This window comes from Prionailurus bengalensis, chromosome A3, assembly GCF_016509475.1.
Source record: "Prionailurus bengalensis isolate Pbe53 chromosome A3, Fcat_Pben_1.1_paternal_pri, whole genome shotgun sequence".
NCBI classification, from domain to species: domain Eukaryota; kingdom Metazoa; phylum Chordata; class Mammalia; order Carnivora; family Felidae; genus Prionailurus; species Prionailurus bengalensis.
Genome location: NC_057354.1, coordinates 28,511,511 through 28,530,402, shown reverse-complemented (window position 1 = coordinate 28,530,402; position 18,892 = coordinate 28,511,511). Strand labels below are relative to the sequence as shown.

Below are 18,892 nucleotides of genomic sequence, written 5' to 3'. Positions count from 1 at the left end.
TTTTTAATTTAACGTTTATTTATTTTTGAGACAGAGAGAGACAGAGCATGAACGGGGGAGGGTCAGAGAGAGAGGGAGACACAGAATCCGAAACAGGCTCCAGGCTCTGAGCAGTCAGCACAGAACCCGACGTGGGGCTCGAACTCACGGACCGCGAGATCGTGACCTGAGCTGAAGTCGGACGCTTAACCGACTGAGCCATCCAGGCGCCCCCCTGCAATACCTTTCTGAGGAGGGGACTGCTACGTCCTCATTTTGCAGATGAAGAAACAAAGGCTCCGAGGTGGCAGGTGTGCGTGAAAGGTCACGCAGCCAGGAAGAGGCAGACCCAGGACTTGACCCCACGTCTGGCTGACTCGGGACACACTAAGCATGCTCATCTTCCTGCCAGGGTGCCCAGGACAGGGCCTGTGGCAAAAGGGGTCATGAAGGTTTTGACAGAGTGATTACAGGAACACTCGCTGCCCAGACACGGAACCCGGAAACCCCTCCAAACAGCTCCTTCCTCTTGCACCAGCAGCCTCGTCTTGCCATATGAAAACACTTCCCCAAGTAGCCTTGGCCCCAAGGAATGCCCCGTTTCAGGCTCAGACACCCACCGGATTGCAGAACGACAGCCAGTCTTGGGAGCCACAGGAGGCACATGCGCCCCTCGCGATGACCACCCCGACCCAGCCGGCCTACTCGCCTCCTTGCTCCTGGCTGCTGATGCTGTCCCTTGTCCTCTTGGGTGAGTGGGACCCCGGACATGATAGGACCCACCCCTGGCTGGTCCCAGAGAGGAGCCCCAGGTGCTCTGGCAGGCCTGGAGGGGCTCGAGCCCACCAAGAGGGAATGGGAGCGGGTAGCCGAGAACTTTCTTGATCCCAGTGTCCCAAGAAGCAGAACTTTTTCGGGAGGCAGCGCAGTGAAGTTAAGCCCCCAGGCTCTGGGATCTTGCAAGCTGGGCTCTGCTCAGATACCCGCGTGCTCGTGTCACAGGCCACTTCACTCTCCTCTTCAGCGAACAGGGCTGCTAACGGGGTGCTGTGCGTATTAAATACAAAAATGGTGAGGCTCACAGCCCAGGATCAGGGGCATAATCTGTGGGGCCTATGTCGTGCAAAACGTAAACGCGGTTTCAGAAAGTGGTAAGAACTTTAAGACAGCAACAGCAGAGCATTATCACAAGCACGGGGCTCTTCTAAGCACAGGGCCCTGTGTGACCATACAAATCAACCACCCACGAGCCAGCGCCGGCTCAGCCTGAGAAAACTGGGCTCAAACCTCACCACTGACTTCTCTCTGAGCTTCCGTTTCCCCCTCGGTAAAATGGGGCTAATCACGGGGACCCACCTCATGACTTTGGAAGATTCGACAAGACAACACCTGTTGGTACCTGGAACGGTGTAAAGATTTACATAAAGATTTTCTTACCCATGTCTACTGTAAGTCAGGATCAGGCCGATTTAACTCCTGAGTCTTGGGGCTCCTGGGTCCAGCTTAGCCTCTGAGCCCAGAACCCTCTGACCCAGCAGGCAAGAGACTCGGCTTTCACCTCCTGTCCATCTGGACCCCTGCCCCAGCCCCTGCTAAGACCCAGCCCCTGCTTGGGTCCTCCAAGATGGTCACTCCTGGAGAGGCCCTGGTGGGAACCAGATCTGAGACCAGACTCGGCTGCTCCTTCGCTCCCCAGCTGTGATTTGGGCACCACTTCCCTTCTCTGAGCTGGTTTCCCTGATCGTAAAAAGTGAACTGTAGCTCCTAGTTGCTCACTCCACAAATAATTCTGAGTGCCCACTACGTGTTAGGCACTCGGCTAGGAGGTCATATGTCTAAACTACTCAGGATCAAATAGGTTTTGAAAAATGGGGGTTTTGTACCAGGCCTCCAGAGGAGAACCCACCATCAGGGATCGTGAAGGATAGGGCCTGCTGGTGGAAGACAGGCGGGAAGGGATCCCAGAGCTGTGGCCAAGGGTGCCCAGCTCCACGGACAAGGTACCCAGGACATTTTCCAGAGAGCGGGAAGGGGTGAGGGGCACAGGGCTTTCATTCATTGAGGTTTGATGGGCGTACAACAAATTGTACATATCTAACATGTACACTTCGGTAAGTTTTGGGGGCATTGGATATGCTTCACTCTTGTGAATTCATCACCAAAATCAATATAATGAACATATCCAACACTTTGAAAAGTTTCCTTGTGATTCATCCTTTCCATTCCTCCTCCTCCCGTGGCAACCCCTTATCCGCTTTCCATCGCTATAGATTCGTTTGCATTTTCTGAAACTTTATACAAGATCATGCAGTAGGTACCCCTTTTTTCCGGCTTCTTTTCCTCAGCATAATTATTTTGAGCTTCATTCATGTGGTTGCACATATCAATAGCTCACGTATGTCTTTTTATTTCTGTCCCCTGTGTGGATAAAGTACAGTTTGTTTCTCCATTCACTTGTTGGCAGACATTTTCTGCTTTGCAATTTGCGGCTGTCACAGATAGAGCATCTACAGACGTTCGTGTACAAGTCTTTGTGTGGGCTTACGCTTTCATTGCTCTTGGGAAAATACTTGAGAACAATATGACCGTATCATATGATAGGTGTGTGTTTAACTTTTAAGACACTGCCATACTGTTTTCCAAGGAGGTTGTACCATTTTGCATTTTCATCTGCAGTGTATGAAGATGACATTGTCCTCTACATCCTTGCCAACACTTGGTATGATCAACCTGTCTCATTTTAGTCATTCTCACAGGTGCATAGGAACATCTCATTGTGGTTTTAATGTTCACGTCCCTAATATATAATGGTGCTAAACATTTTTCACGTGCATCCTGTATCCTGTCTGGTAAAGTGTCTGTTCAACTCCCATTTTTCGATTGGTTTTCCTTTATTGAGTTTTGAGAGCTCTTTATATATTCTGGTTACAAACTTTTTATCAGATAGATACTTCACAAAGATTTCCTCCTACTCTGTGGCTTTTTCATTCTTTCGCAAGTGCCTTTTGAACAGCAAGAGTTCTTAGTTTTCATAAAGTCTAATTTATTAAGTTGTTCTCTTATGGATCATGATTTTGGTGTTGTATCTACATGTGTGGCACAATTCACTAACAAAACCATCTGGGCTTGGAGTTTTCTTTGTGGGAAAGTCTTTAATACAAATTAAACGTTTGCAATAGATAGTAGGGCTATTTAGGTAATTTATTTCTTCTTGAGGTAGTCTTGGTAGTTGGTGGTTTTCAAGGAATTTGGACCTTTGTCAAATACATGCATCCATGACCTTTCCACAGCATCCCCTTATTGTCCTTTAATATCTGTAAACTCTGTACTTGTGTCACCTCCCTAGTTGTTTGATTTTAGTAATTTGAGTCTCTCTCTCTCTCTCTCTCTCTCTCTCTCTCTTACTCTTCAGTATGGCTACAGGTTTATCAATTATAATGATCTTCTCAAAGATTTCACTCATACTGATTTTTCTCTACTGGTTTTTGTTTTTTACTTTATTGATTTCACTCAGGTCTTTGTGGTTTCCTCTCTCCTACTTCCTTTGGGCTTAATTTGCTCTTTTTTTCCTTGTTTCTTAAGGTAGAAACTAAGGTCATTCATTTAAGTCCTTCCTTCTTTCCTAATCTAGTCATCTAATTCAATAAATATCCCCCTCTGCTTTAGCAGAATCCTACAAATTTTAATATTGTGTTTTTATTTTCATTCAGATCAAATTGCTTTCTAATTTCCCTTCTGTTTGTCTTTAACTCGTGTGTTATCGGAAAGTGTGTTATTCGGCTTGTGAATATCTGGGAGTTTCCTAGGCCTCTGTCTGTTATTGATTCTAATTTAATTCCATTGTGTCAAAGAAGACGCTTGAATTCTTTTAAACTTGTTGAGACTATTTTATGACTCAGAATATGCTCTCTCTTGGTAACAGTTCTCCGTGCACTGGAAAAGAACTATATATCCTCCTATTTGGGGGACAGAGTGTTCTATAAATATCAATTAGGCTGTTAGTTGTTAGTGCTGTATTCTTTTTGATTTTCTGCCTACGTGTTCTATTAATCATGAAAAGGAGGATATTGAAATCTCAGAGCATAACTGTGGATTTGTCTGTTTCTCCTTGCCATTCTATTGGGTTTTGCTTCATACACTTTTAAGTTCTGTTATCTGGTGCACATAATATTTGGGATTTGTATGTCTTCTTGATTTATTTGAAGCTTATTCATTTTGAGAGAGAGATCGAGCGAGCACACATGAGCAGGGGAGGGACAGAGAGAGAGGGAGACAGAGGACCCCAAGCAGGCAGCCCCCCTCCACCCCTACTGTCAGTGCAGAGCCCAGTCCAGGGCCCAATCCCATGAATCAAACTGAACCATGACTTGAGCCGAGATTGAATGCTTAACCAACTGATCCACCTAAGTGCCCCTATCTTCTTGATTAATTTGCTCCTTTACCATTATGAAGTGGCATTCTTTATTCCTGGACATATTCTTTGCTCTGAAATCTACTTTATCTGATATTAACATAGCCACTCCAGCTTCCGTTTGATTAGTGTTATATGCTCTACCTTTTTCTATCATTTTCCTTTTAACATATGTGCAGCTTTAGTATTTAAAGTGCATTTCTTGTAGGCAACAGATAGCCTACAAGACCTTACTTTTTATCCAAGCCGACAATCTCTAATTTTTACATAGGGTATTTAGACCTTTTACCTTCAAGGTGACTTTTTATAGGATTAGGTGTAGGTCTTATCACCTTCCTATTTGTCATGTTGGTTCTTTGTTCCCTTTTTTCTCTTTTTCTGTCTTGTTTCAGTTGTTGAATATTTTTATAACGCTATCTTATCTCCTTTATTGGCTTATTAGCTATTACTCTTTATTTTGTCATTTAGTGGTTGCTTTAAGGTTTAGAAGTTTCAAATTTTCCAAGATGGAAAAAAAGGGGGGCCATGGGCTCTCCCACCCCAATACTTTCTCTCTTCTATTTGATCCTAATTGATTCATAAGAATAATAGAATTTCCCTGTGTTCCTAGGATCCCACTGGGAGTATATTTTTATTTTGAGAAAGAAATGAGCATCAGTTTACAAGTTCTATAGTTTCCTGTGAATACTGAAGAGTCCACTGGACTTTCCCCCTTAAGTGTGCAATTCACACCATCTACCTTTCAGTGACAGCATACCATTTCCCATACCGTATAAGAGACTTACAAAGTATACTAGGGTTTCCCTCCTCCCAGCCTTTGTTGTGTTGCTGTCAGAACTTCACTCAGACATGTGTTACTTGTTTGTTACTTGTTTTTATCATTTCCGGGCCTGGCTTTTCGGAATCACTAGGTGGGACCACAACACTTCTCTCTGAGTACCGTCCTCTCTTCTGTCTGTTCTACCCACTGCTCTGTCAAACATGGGGTTTTCTGGTTTGGCGGGTGGGGAAAGGCAATATTTCAGCCCTGTGCTGAGCGGATGGGCACCGTTCAGTGCCTGCGAGCGAGGAAACCACCTGAGAGGCCAGGGAACAAACCACCAGAAAGGATTAGAGAGAACAGATCTGACTGCCTCCCCTCATGGTGTTTGAAGGTGGGTGTTGCTCAACATTTTGGAGCTAAGGACACCGAGGGCAAAAGCAATCCCTAGGATTGAACATGAGGTATCCCTTGGTCACAACTGTGAGGGAGTTCTTATAGAGGCTATTTTTTTTTTAATTTTTTTTTAATGTTTGTTTTTATTTCTGAGACAGAGAGAGACAGATCGTGAACGGGGGAGGGTCAGAGAGAGAGGGAGACACAGAATCCGAAACAGGCTCCAGGCTCCGAGCGGTCAGCACAGAGCCCGACGAGGGGCTCGAACTCACAGACAGTGAGATCATGACCTGAGCCGAAGTCGGATGCTTAACCGATTGAGCCACCCAGGCGCCCCTAGAGGCTATTATTAGCACATGCCTAGCTGAGAACACACAGGAAAGGAATTTAGAATTCCACAACCCCTCCCCAGATCCTCTTAGAAGGAAACGTCTGCCTCACCTCCCTACTCCCTCGCCTCACTGACAACTGAGAAACACCATGCTATCCTGCAAACTTACATCTCGGAGCAAGACTGAGTCATTCACCAGGCCTGACGGTCACACACACCCAGGGAAACTTGGGACACAAAACTGATGACCCGCATGGAGCAGAACCTTAAGTCACCTGATCTGAGTCCAAATCCTGGCCATGACACTGGCTGTTTCTTCCCCTCTCTGACCATCAGATTTCTCAAAAATGGAGATGATAATAACACCTACCTCAGGGAGTTCTTGAGGGGAGCACCTGTTCATAACCCAGGTGCAAAAGAACTTGCATGGGAGGTCTCGGCCCCCTCTCTCCGTGCCCACTCCAAGGCCAAACTCAGCAGCTAGACCCCCAAAATAGATCCACTTCCCAAAGCACCAACAAGCATTGCAGCCTGGTAAAGAATTCACAAGAGACACCTGAAACTAATATAATATTATATATCAACTCCACTTGAAGTTTAAAAATGTTTTCAAAACGATAGAACTGCATATAGGACATAAAATTTCTGGTATTTACTGTGTGTAAATAATATCTCAATAAAGTAGTTTTTTTAAAAAAGAATTCGCAGGGGGGCACCTGGCTGGCTCAGTCCGTAAAGCATGTGACTCTTGATCTCAGGGTTGTAAGTTTGAGCCCCACATTGGGTATAGAGATTACTTTAAAAAATAACTAAAAGTCAAAAAGAATTCAGGGGGTGCCTGGGTGGCTCAGTCCGTTAAGCGTCTGACTTCAGCTCAGGTCATGATGTCACTGCTCGTGAGTTCGAGGCCCACATCGGGCTCTGTGCTGACAGCTGGGAACCTGGAGCCTGCTTCGGATTCTGTCTCCATTTCTCTGCCCTTCCCCTGCTCTCTCCCCTGCACCTCTCTCTCTCTCTAAAATATAAGACATTAAAAAAAAAAAAAAGAATTCACAGGATGCCAGATGATGTTTACTTTGTGCGATACATTTGAGGGCTGAGAGCGGGGGCTCCAGAAACAGGTTGTCACATTCGTATTGGGTGACATATTAGTTTCGGGGGCCATGACACAGTGCCACAGACTGGCAGTTTGAACAACAGAAATGCATTATCTCACACTTCTGGAGGCTAGAAGCCTAGGCGAAGGTGTCAGCAAGGTTGATGACGTCTCCTGAGACCTCTCTCCTTGGCTGTCTTCTCTCCGTGCCTTTAATTTCTTCTTCTAAGGATGCCAGTCATATTGAATTAGGGTCCACCCTCATGACCGCATGTTAACTTTGTAAAAAATTTAAAAAAATTTTTTTAAAATATTTATTTATTTTTGAAAGAGAGAGAGAGAGTGGGAGAGGGGCAGAGAGAGGAGGAGACACAGAATCCGAAGCAGGCTCCAGGCTCCGAGCGGTCAGCACAGAGCCCGACGCGGGCCTCGAACTCACAAGCTGCGAGGTCATGACCTGAGCCGAAGTCCGAAGCTCAACCGACTGAGCCTGGGCCACCCAGGCGCCCCTCATGTTAACTTAATTGCCTCTTTAGAGACCTTGTCTCAGGATGCAGCCACATTCAGAGGTACTGGGGGTTAGGACTCTGACATATGAATTTAGCCGGGAAGACACCAGTCAACCCATAAACTGTGATCCGGGGAAACTTACCTGGTCATCTGGGCTCTCAGCACTTCTGTGAAGACGGGAAGAATGCTGTCACCTATTATTTGCAAGTTCTCCATTATTTGTAAGTTCTGCTCTGCCTCTCCAGACAACCTCCTCATCTCTCACGCTTCCCTCCCCAATGACATCCGTCCGGCGTCCTGAGCAATTGTTGCTGGCCAGCTAATGACTAGGTTGTGGTAAGCTCACCTCTGAGGGCTCCAGGTCCTTCCGGCTCAGCACAAAGCCAGTCTTCCTCTGTTGCAGGAGCCTCTGGGCAGAGCGATGGGAGTGAGCGGCAGGTGTTGCAGCCCGAGGGCCCCCTGCTGGTGGCGGAAGGAAACACGCTGCTGGTGCGGTGTACCGTGGAAGGTTCCTGCACTGACGACGACAGGATTAAATGGGTCAAGGTGAGCGATGGGGACCAGCAGGAGATTTATAACTTCAAACACGGCTTCTTCCCGGGGGTGACGCCGGTGACCCAGCGGACCCTGGAGCCCCTTCATTGTGACTTTTCCATCTATATCCACAATGTCACCAGCAAGCATGCTGGAACGTACCACTGTGTGGGGCTTGATGACTTGAGTGAGAACCCAGAAAAGAAGCTGCAGGAGGGCACCTCAGTGTTTGTGAAGGGTGAGTATCAGGCTCTGTGGGTCTTAGGCGCTCAGCTCGGACCGGTCTCCCTGCGTCAGCTGCCTTCATCCATCCACACCCATACCGCCCACACAAAATCCCAGTTGGCGCACAACGCGAGGGTGTCTCACCCACACGTGCACAGGCATCCGGAGTGGTTCTGCTCCACGTGTCTTGTTCCAGGCCCGTGTCTTCTTGCAGCTGCGAAGAGTACACCTGGGTCGTGGAGATGGCAGAAGCAAAGAGGACAAGCCCCAGTGCCCCCAAGCGCGTTTCAAGTTTCTAATCACGTACCATCTGCTAACAGCCCAGTGGCTAAAGCAAGTCATGCGCTCCAGGCAAAGTCAAGAGACCAGGATGCGTACCCACCCACCACGAGGCAAGAGTAGGGATGCACCACCGTCGGGGAGTCCAGAACTAGGGCTGATAATTTAATCTACCACACTCCCCACGTAATCAGTCATGCTGTCTGTAAGCCCAGCAGTGGTGACCTGGGCACTCACATCCTGGGTCTGCCATTCAATAGGAGCGTGTTCTTTTTTTTTTTAAATGTCTTACTTATTTTCGAGAGAGAGAAAGAGAAAACGAGCAGGGATGGGGCAGAAAGAGAGAGACAGAATCCTAAGCAGGCTCCAGGCTCTGAGCTGTCAGCACAGCCCCCGACGTGGGGCTTGAACTCACAAACCGCGGGACCATGACCTGGGCTGAAGTCGGACTGAGCCACCCAGGCGCCCCACCCTGAGAACTGTTAACAGACAGAATATCTGTGTGTGGCAGTTGGAGGTGGGGGGAAGGGTTCATTGTAACTTGATGCAAGCATTTCAGGAAGGTTTCTCTGATTCCTCCCACGCCGTGACAGGTGCCCCCTCTTGGCCCTACAGTCCTCTGGCTTTCCAACCTCAAGGGGATTTTCTGGACCATTCCACCACCGGACTGAAAACTTCTTCCCAGCCGGACATTTGTATGTCTTGCTGAGCTGCATTTCCCCCAGTCGTAACCTCAGCACACAGCAGGTCCTGAGAACTTCTTTACTGAGTGAACCAACTTGAGCGTAATGTGGGGATCCAGAGGGAGTAGCTGAGTAGGGAAATCAGGGCAGTGGGGAGGGAGGGAAGATATGAGGGAGGAAATGAGTGGACAATGGAGGAAGGCACAAAATGCAACAAGGACCCTCTCTTTGGCTTCAGGAGCCGGAGCCCCAGAGCCAAACCTCTGGATCCTGCAGCCCCAGGAGGTGGTGTTGGCAGCCACCGGAGACACTGTGTTCCTGAACTGCACAGTGCTTGGACATGGTCCCCCGGGACCCATCAGGTGGTTTCGGGGAGCTGGTCTGAGCCGCGAGGCCATTTACAACTTTGAAGGCCTCTCCCACCCCAACGTGACAGCCGTCCGGGCCTCCAACAGCGATTTCAGCATCCTCCTGCAAGGCGTGTCCCCTGAGTACACAGGCACCTACTACTGTGTAAAGTTTTACAGGAAACCCAACAGACAATACCTGTCCGGACAGGGCACCAGGCTTCGAGTAAAAGGTGAGACAGGTGGTCTAGAAAGCACTGGGGGAGAGGGGCAGGGGGTCCACAAGGAAATTCCCAAATAGGCCAGCTCTTCTCAGCCTCCAGCTGTTACATAAGCCGTTCCCTCTGCCTGGAATGCTTTCTCCTTCTCTCTGGCGAACTCCTACACATCCTTCAAGGCCCAGCAGAAATAGCCCCTCCTCTGTGAAACATTCTGCTTCTCCCGGGCAGAGTTCATTTCTCCCCATTCTGGGCTCCTCAAAACTTTGGATAGACCATTAATGGTTTAACAGTATCTGTTGAGTGCCTGTTTACTGCTCTGCACTCTACTGGGTGCTGTAGATACTGCAGTGAATCAGACATTGTCCCCACCCCAGGGATGTTCAGACAGGTCTAACTAGTCCCTCATAGTCACAGGGTTTGACTTCTGGCCCCCATTCCAGGCACACTCCTCTCGATGACCCTAAGTCCTAGCACAGGGGCTCAGGAAGGGGCAAGCCAGAAAGAAAAGGGGAATGTGAGACTGTCTCTCTTTCTTACAGCAAAGCCCATCACCACTCCCCAAGAGAAAGAACTCACCAATGAACATATAGGCAGGACATATCCCTCAGGTGAGTGTACCTAGTCTTGGGAAGGTAACCAGTCCCCACAGGCAAGGCTTGGCCATGGGAAGGGAGCAGTCCTTGCTTTCTAGGGCTATGCGCCACCCAGAAAGTCCCCAGGACTTCATCTCAACATCAGAACCAGGAACTCAGAGAACCACGTTAAAGCTCAACCAAAGAGGGGCGCCTGGGTTGGCTCAGTCGGTTGAGCGTCTGACTTCGGCTCAGGTCATGATCTCACGGTTTGTGAGTTCGAGCCCCCCGTCGGGCGCTGTGCTGACAGCTCAGGGCCCGGAGCCTGCTTCGGATTCGGTGTCTCCTCCTCTCTCTGCCCCTCCCCTGCTCGTGCTCCGTCTCTCAATGATAAATAAACGTTAAAAATTAAAAAAACAAAAAAAAGCTTGACCAAAGAAAGAACAGCTGACTGTTCAGTGGGCAGCCTTGCTTGGCAGGTAGTGAGCTCCCCATGATTCAGTGCAAGGAGACACTGTGAAACTGTACATAACAGTGCTGAAGATCATGGCTTTGTAGCCTCCTGGATTGAGTCCCTTTCTACCTGTGTGACTCCAGGAAGCTTGCCTCACTCCCCGAATTTCTGTTATCCTCCCCTGGGGACTAGGGGTGGAGAGGGGATAAGAGTCGGAGAGCGTACCCCATGAGGCTGGTGCGTAGACCCCATGAGATCACACATGCCAAGCGCCCAGAACTGTGCATATCATATCACCTGTTAACGCTCAGGGGCACTTGGCAACAGGGTGGGGTTGAGGGTGAGACTTGGGGTAGCGGCACCAGATGCTCCCTGTCACTGAGCCCTGTTCCTGCCATTCACGGGAGCCAGATCACCTGGTCCCGTCACTTCTCTAACGTACGTGCCCCTGAGCAAATCATTTCCCGACTCTGGCTCTGCCTTTTCATCGGTACCAATGGCATTATTATCCTGCCTTGCAGCATACGTTTAAGGATTAAATTAGGCAATTAGGAAGTGCTTAGCCCAAGGTCTGGGGCAGAGGAGCTGAGCAGCCAGTAAATGAACAGTTTTCTATTATGATCGGAGGTCAGGGATGCTGTGAGGATGACTAAACACATGGGTAGGATATTGGGCAAAGCCTCTTTGGGCCCCAGACAGAGGGAGGGGAGGTCTTCGTGTAGAAAGAATGTGGCCCCAGAGGTTTACAGCAGCTGGGCCAGGCCTCCCCGTGGGGACACTGAGGTCTGGACTGTTGGGGGATCGCCCAGGGTCCTTCCTGAGCTCTCCTCTGTGTCCTCCAGGCCTCCTGTCTGTGCTCACACTTGTGGTCCTGGGGCTGAAGGCCATGACCTTGGCTGCACTCCTGCTGGCCTGGGCTGCCTGCCGGAGAAGGCAAGAGGACACCAAGACCCCAGACTCAGCAGAACTGTAATCTGTACGGGGCATGCAGCACGGGGCGTGGGGCGTGGGTGAGGGGGTCGACCTCAAAGTAGGTCCTCTGAGTCGAAGAGAGGTCAAGGCTCCCCAGCCAGTTCACCGCCTCCAACCCCAGCCTCCAGATGCTCCCCAGGCTTCGTGCCGAACTCCAGGATCCCTACACCTGGCTTCCATTCACCTGACGAAGTACCCCACTTGGCACTGACTGGGCTCCCTTCTGATGTGCTGTCCTCTCTCTTGACAGCCAGCTCAAGCCCTCCTTGTCCTTCAAGGCTTTGCCGGGCTCTCTTCTCAAGGCCCTTGTTCCTGCGGTAGTGCCCGCCCCCTTCCACCCCCTCTCCTCGTTTTCTCATCCTTCAAGATCCAACTCAGAGTCCTTTCCGGAAGATTTTCCTAAGCATCTCTAAGCTCACAGCCAGACTGCTCAGGCCTCTCCATTTACACCCTTCTCTCCTCATTTCCTGCCTTTTTTCCCTTCCTTCCTTCCTTCCTTCCTTCCTTCCTTCCTTCCTTCCTTCCTTCTTTCCTTCCTTCCTTCCTTCCTTCCCTTCCCTTCCCTTCCTTCCCTTCTTTTCTTTTCTTTTCTTTTCTTTTCTTTTCTTTTCTTTTCTTTTCCTTTCTTTCCTTGCCTTCTTTCCTTCCCTACTATGGCTGCTTGGGTGGCTGCAATAGTTAAATGCAGGCTCAGAAACTGTAACAAAACTCTTAAATAACAGTGGCTTAAGCCAGAAGAGAATCGGTTTCGCTAGTAATAACTGAGCACAAGCAGGCCAGGCAATAGGGGGACTCCCTTGTAGTGAGACCCGGGATTCCTCGATCTGTTTGCTACCAGGTCCATATCTCAGGCAGCAAGACTAGGGAAGAAGGCAGCAAAGGGGCGTATGACCCTCCCCTTCAAAGGCACAGCTAGAAATTTGCCCACATCACCTCCAATTGGCTGGAATGTGGTCACATGGTCACACCTAGCCGCAAGGAAGGCTGGGAAATGTAGTCTTCATTCTGGCAGCAAGGTGCCCAGCAGCAATTTCTCACTAAAGGAACCAGAGGCTAAATGTCAATAGATAACCAGGGGCATAGAGGCAGCCTCAGGGGCATAGAGGCAGCCTCTTCCTTGCTCTGCGTGACACATGAGTTCAACTCCCAGCTGAAACAGCACCCCTCTGTAACACCCCCTCCCCTAGGATAGTATAATGGAAGACAGTGGTCCTCAAGAAGAGGAGGGTTCCCCCCCACCACCAGGGTACCTTTGGCAATGTGTAGAGACACTTCTGGTTGTCACAACTCGGGGGTTGTCACAACTTGAGGGGTGTCACAACTGGCTATCACCCTCTAGTGAGTAGAGGTCAGGAATGCTGCTGAAGGCCCACGGCATCCCCCACAACATAGAGTTGTGTGGCCCAAAGCATCGGGAGTGCTGGGGCTGAGAAGCCCGATGTGGGGGAAAGTGCGACACGCCTGACTTCCCAGCCCGAACCTCCACTCCCTCCCTGTGTGCCCTTAGTGACTAACCAATCAGTCGCTTCACCCCTTGGACCCTCGTGTATAAGAACGTGGACAAGGATGGCAACGTGGACTTCTCCGCATTGTACGAAAACTAATTCGGTTCATTTACTAAGGGCTTCCCATGTGCTGTGTGCACTGTGTGCGTTCAGTATCTGTGAACCCCATTTTTGCTTTCCACGCGAATATCTACTAAGATCTACTCTGTGGGGCGGTGGATTCGTCTGGCCGTTTTTCATTATAAGCACAGAAAAAGAGCTTGAAAAACCTAAGCCAAAGGGGACATTAGTTTAGTCTGAGGACGGAATAAATCACTGAATCACCAGTCATCAGAATAATAACCCCCTACCAAAAGATAACCACGTCCTAATCTCTGGAACCCGGAACCTAATCTCTGGACCTCACATGGCAAAAAAGGACTTTGCCTCTGGAGTTAAAGATCTTGAGGTGGGGGTTTATTCTGGATTATCCAGGGGGGGGGCTCTAAAGGCAATCACAAGTGCCCTGATGAGGGACAGACGGGGAGATTTGACACAGAGAAGGAGACAGCAACGTGACCACAGAGGCAGAGATGGGAGTGATGTGGCCACAAGAAGGCCGGCAGCCACCAGAAGCTGGAAGAAGCCAGAATCACTTCTCCCCAGAGTCTCCAAAGGGAGCGGGCCCACGGACACCTTGATTCCTGCCCCATGTTACTGATCTCAGACTTCTGGCCTCCAGAACGACGAGAGGGTAAATTTCCATTATTGTAAAACCCCAGGTTTGTGGGACGCCTGGGTGACTCCGTCTGTTAAGCGTCTGTCTAACTCTTGGTTTCGGCTCAGGTCGTGATCTCACAGTTTGGGGGATCGATGGTGCTGACAGCACAGAACCTGCTTGGGATTCTCTGTCTCTGTCTCTGTCTCTGTCTCTCTCTCTCTGTCTCTGCCTCTTCCCCCACTTGCACACACTCTCTCTCTCAAAATAAATAAATATTTAAAAATCTAATATAAATAAATTAATAAATAGATAAATAAAGCACCAGGTTTGTGGTCATTTGTGGTCTGCAGGCACAGAGCATCTGAAAGAACCACTCGGCCTCCCAAACCTCCTCGCCTCCCGGGGCCCTGCGGGATCTGGTCCCTGCAAACCACCCCCATCCCCAATCATCTCCCACCACCACCCCTTAAACTGACTCCGCCCTGGCACCCACCCGGGCCTTGGCCACACATTCCCTAACTCACCCAAGGCTCCCCTTCACAAGGGCTCCCGGACTGCTCCGTCCACCGCGATGTCTCCATCCCTCTGGTGGCCCTCACGCCCCTCCCTGTTCTTTGCAGCGCTACCGTGGCCTGAAATAAACGCGTGTGCATTTCCTTCACGACCGCCAGTTGTCTCCTCTGGAATTCGAGCGTACCGAGGACAGGAACCTAACTTTTCACCCTATGTCGCCCCTTCCATCCAGTCATACAAAGTGGGTGAAGGCCAAGGCACTAATCAGTGTGCTGAGGATTAAAGAGTAAAGTCCGCTCTCTCAGGGCGCACCTGCTACTGGGGGAAGACAGACAACGAGCAAGTAAACGTAATAAGTAACGTGTCACATGGTGGTGAGTGCTAAAGGAATAAGAAGACAGGTGGGCGGGGGGAGGTGCCAGAGCGAGGGAGAGGAGATGTATTTTATTTAGGGTGGTCGGAAGAGTCCTCGCAGATAAAGTGACATTTGAGCAGAGACCTGAAAGGAGTGAGTACAGAGACTCGTAGATGTCTGAGGAGAGGAGCAAGTGCAAAGGCCCTGAGGCAGGAGTGTGCTTGACATGGCACCGGAAGCATAAGCCCCAAGCAGATTCTTGGCACGTGTTAGACCCCTGCAATCCCCCCATCTGAGGGGGGAATAGAGGGCAGAGGTAAAGTTCACAGCCTTGGGAAGCTGCTCAGATTCAAATTCCAGTTCTCCTACTCATCTCTTGGGTAAGTTGGTTTCTCTTAGAGTGTCCCGGCTTCCTTATCCATCTGCCGGTAATGACATTAGCGTCTCCCTTCGTAGGCGATTTTGAGAATAAAACGCATGGGTGCATGTTGGGCATTAACTGTGCCAGGCCCAGCGGATGTGGGGAGGGGGGAACAGTCCCCAAAAGAAGTGCAGGGGGTGCTGGCAGGTGAAACAAATCATGGATAAAAGCGAAGAAGGGGGGGCGCCTGGGTGGCTCAGTCGGTTAAGCATCCGACTTCGGCTCAGGTCATGATCTCACAGTCCGTGAGTTCGAGCCCCGCGTCGGGCTCTGTGCTGACAGCTCAGAGCCTGGAGCCTGTTTCTGATTCTGTGTCTCCCTCTTTCTGACCCTCCCCTGTTCATGCTCTGTCTCTGTCTCAAAAAAATAAATAAACGTTTAAAAAAATTTTTAAAAAAAGCGAAGAAGGGGTAACACCTGGGTTCGAGGACTCGTCCACCAGCCAAAGAACTGGAGCTTGGGGAGCTGGTCACGCACAGATCTCTCATGCCGGCAGCTGAGTGCAAGCATGACGCCCGCGAGTCTCCAGGCCCCTGGGCTTCCTGGGAAATTTCAGGGCATTTCAGGTGGACACAACAATGGAAGGGGAGGGTCCACGACCAGGGCTGGTGCCTGGTGTCCCTGCAGCAGAAAGGGGAGTCTGCGCCACAAGGAAAGGTCCCTCTTCCCACATGTCCTTCCGGGACCTCGAGCAGCTGAAAAGCTGTGCTTTTTTTTAAAAAAATTATTATTATTAATGTTTTTATTTATTTATTTTTATTTATTTTGAGAGAGAGAGAAGGCACGCATGCGTGCACACATGGGGGGAAGGGCAGAGAGAGGGAGAGAAAATTCCAAGCAGGCTCATCGATCCCCTGCACCATGAGATCATGACCTGAGCTGAAATCAAGAGCCGGACGCCCAACCAACTGAGCCACCCAGGTGCCCCTGAAAACCTGCTTTTAATAACCTGAACTTGGGGCACCTGGGTGGCTCCGTCGGTTAAGTGTCCGACTTTGGCTCAGGTCATGATCTCTCGGTCTGTGAGTTCGAGCCCCGCGTCGGGCTCTGTGCCGACAGTATGCACCCTGCTTGGCATTCTCATTCTCTCTCTCTCTCTCTCTCTCTCTCTCTCTCTCTCTCTCTCTCTCTCTCTCTTTCCCTCTCCCTCTCTCTCTCCCTCTGCCCTTCCCCTGCTCAGGCTCTGTCTCTCTCAAAATAAATAAACAAACATTTTTCAAAAATAACTTTATTTTCACCCACTTACTTTGTAAGCAACACATTTACAATATTTTAATTACACATAAAACAGCCCTGTACGTGGAGTCAAGCACCTGATTCATTTATACCTGAGAATTGAAATACAGATCATTTTATTCCAAATTACTTCCTCTTTATCTCACCAGTTAGGGCATGATGTTGATTTTTTCAATATGTATAGGTCAGTTTTATTATCTATGAATTCCACTGAAGGTATAAAGGGGCAATAGGAAATATTTTTTATGAAAAAGGGGTAGGGTGCCTGGGTGGCTCGGTCAGTTGAGCATCCGGCTTCAGCTCAGGTCACGATTTCATGGTTCATGAGTTCGAGCCCCACAGCGGGCTCTGTGCTGATAGCTCAGAGCCTGGAGCCTGCTTCGGATTCTGTATCTCTCTCTCTCTCTCTCTGGCCCTCCCCCACTTATGCTCTGTCTCTCTCTCCCTCTCTCTAAATAAATAAATAAATAAATAAAATTTTTAAAAGGGGGCGAGGTGGGTCAGAGAAGGCTTTGAATGCCAGGCCGGCCCAGCTCCCATACCCCCTCTTTAAAAGTAGGCCCTGGGGGCGCCTGGGTGGCGCAGTCGGTTAAGCGTCCGACTTCGGCCAGGTCACGATCTCGCGGTCCGTGAGTTCGAGTCCCGCGTCGGGCTCTGGGCTGATGGCTTGGAGCCTGTTTCCGATTCTGTGTCTCCCTCTCTCTCTGCCCCTCCCCCGTTCATGCTCTGTCTCTCAATGTCCCAAAAATAAATAAAAGCGTTGAAATAAAAATAAAAAATAAAAGTAGGCCCTGAAGCCCAGAGAGGGCAGAGGCCTGGCCTGGCCACCCGGCTTGTCTGGGAGAGCCTAGTCGCAACCATGATGAATACTGAGGACAATGTCTTTGCAGCCGCTACACTTGGGGAAGGCACGTTTATGGGTCCGAGGGCTCAGGCCGTTTCTCCCCGCCGTGAAAGCATCTGTTTTATGGAAAAGGAAAAGTTTTATTTACTGGAATTGGATCACATACCACAGTCAGCTCAACACTCATCAGGGGTCTGCCTCCTTGACCCTGAATTTCATTCATGCACTCCTTCATTAATTCAGCAAAGGATTATTAAGTGGCTATTTAGTGCCAGCAACTGCAGATCACAGGAGATAAAATGACAGCTAAGCAGAGGGCTTAGAAAGTGTCAAGCATTACTCTGAGCAGTGCACCCTGCATCCTCACACATCCCTCTGAAGGACTGTAAGGAGCTTCACTTACTGCAAGGAGCTTCATTTATCAAGACACGGAAGCTTGGAAACGTAATATACCCAAGATCATGCAAGCAGGAATATCTGGGCTTCAACCCCAGGCTCAGTCCAGAGTGCATGCTGATAAGCCATATCATGCTGGAGACAGCCAGAGCCTCTGCTGTCACAGGGATGGTGGCCTTTGGGGAAGGCTGGCACTTGACATGGCCTCACAGGGCATGCACAAGGATGTCTGATGGAACCCAGGCCTGTAGAAAGGCCTCCTTGAAGAGGGAATATCTAAACTAAGAGGAGGGGGTGTGCAGAGGCTGACAAAGGGAAGGAAAAGAGAAGAGAATCCCAGGCCCGGGGCCAAGAGGCAAGAGGGCAAAGGAGCTGCGGGCCCAAAACACGAGATTGTATCTCAGAAGGTGCCCTCGGCGCAGAAGTCTGAAGAAAGTGGGAGAGCACCTTGCACACGAGCAAAGGAAAAGCGTTCCAGGAAAAGGGAGTCGCGGATGGCAAGCCTCTGATGAAAATGCACGCCTGGCACACCGAGAAAGCAGCAAGAAGGGAGTGTGCCTGAAACAGAGGAATTTAGTGGAAAGCCTGGGCGATGAGACGGAGAGGCTGGCACGTTTCACATGGGTCTTGCAGGCCATGAGATTGTGTCTGGTAGGCGGAGTGAGATGGGGTGGCACGAAGCGTTGGGAGCAGAGAATAACCTGTTGCTCCAGATCTATTTGCCTAGTATGTGGACCAGAGGGCAGGGACTTTATTTTGCTCCTGCCTATCCCCAACCCTGGAAGAGCACCAGGGTACTCGGTAAATACGGAAACAAGTAAGTGAATGAACGAATCCATAAGTGAATAAAATGAAGGGATGAGCCAATGAATAATTGTGAATCGGACTCCTTGGGAGATCTCTTATTCCACGAAGGCGTGGAGATCCGCCCCGCCGCCGCACATCCTCCGCGGGGCTTCCAACCCCGTCCTTAGGCTGCAAGTCCGCGCCGCGGCCGCCAGAGGGCGCGGAGCCGGGGGAGTTTCCCGCACGGAGGACTTTGCGTGAGGCACCGCATGGGGCGGGGCCTGCGGGCGGGCGCCGCTCGGCTGGGCCGGGTCGACCGGTGGGCGGAACGCGGCTGCGGGGCTGAGGCTGTGCGGCGGCGGGCGG

General features: G+C 50.0%; 1 protein-coding gene across 1 annotated transcript; it reads left to right on the top strand.

Moving 5' to 3' along the window:
• The first annotated feature begins 284 nt into the window (after positions 1-284).
• Positions 285-12,322, top strand: SIRPB2 (signal regulatory protein beta 2). The gene is made up of 5 exons (XM_043602713.1): positions 285-730; positions 7,887-8,255; positions 9,443-9,784; positions 10,312-10,380; positions 11,641-12,322. The coding sequence occupies exons 1-5, from the start codon at positions 535-537 to the stop codon at positions 11,769-11,771; spliced, it is 1,107 nt and encodes a 368-aa protein (XP_043458648.1). The 5' UTR covers positions 285-534; the 3' UTR covers positions 11,772-12,322.
• Positions 12,323-18,892: the final 6,570 nt, after the last annotated feature.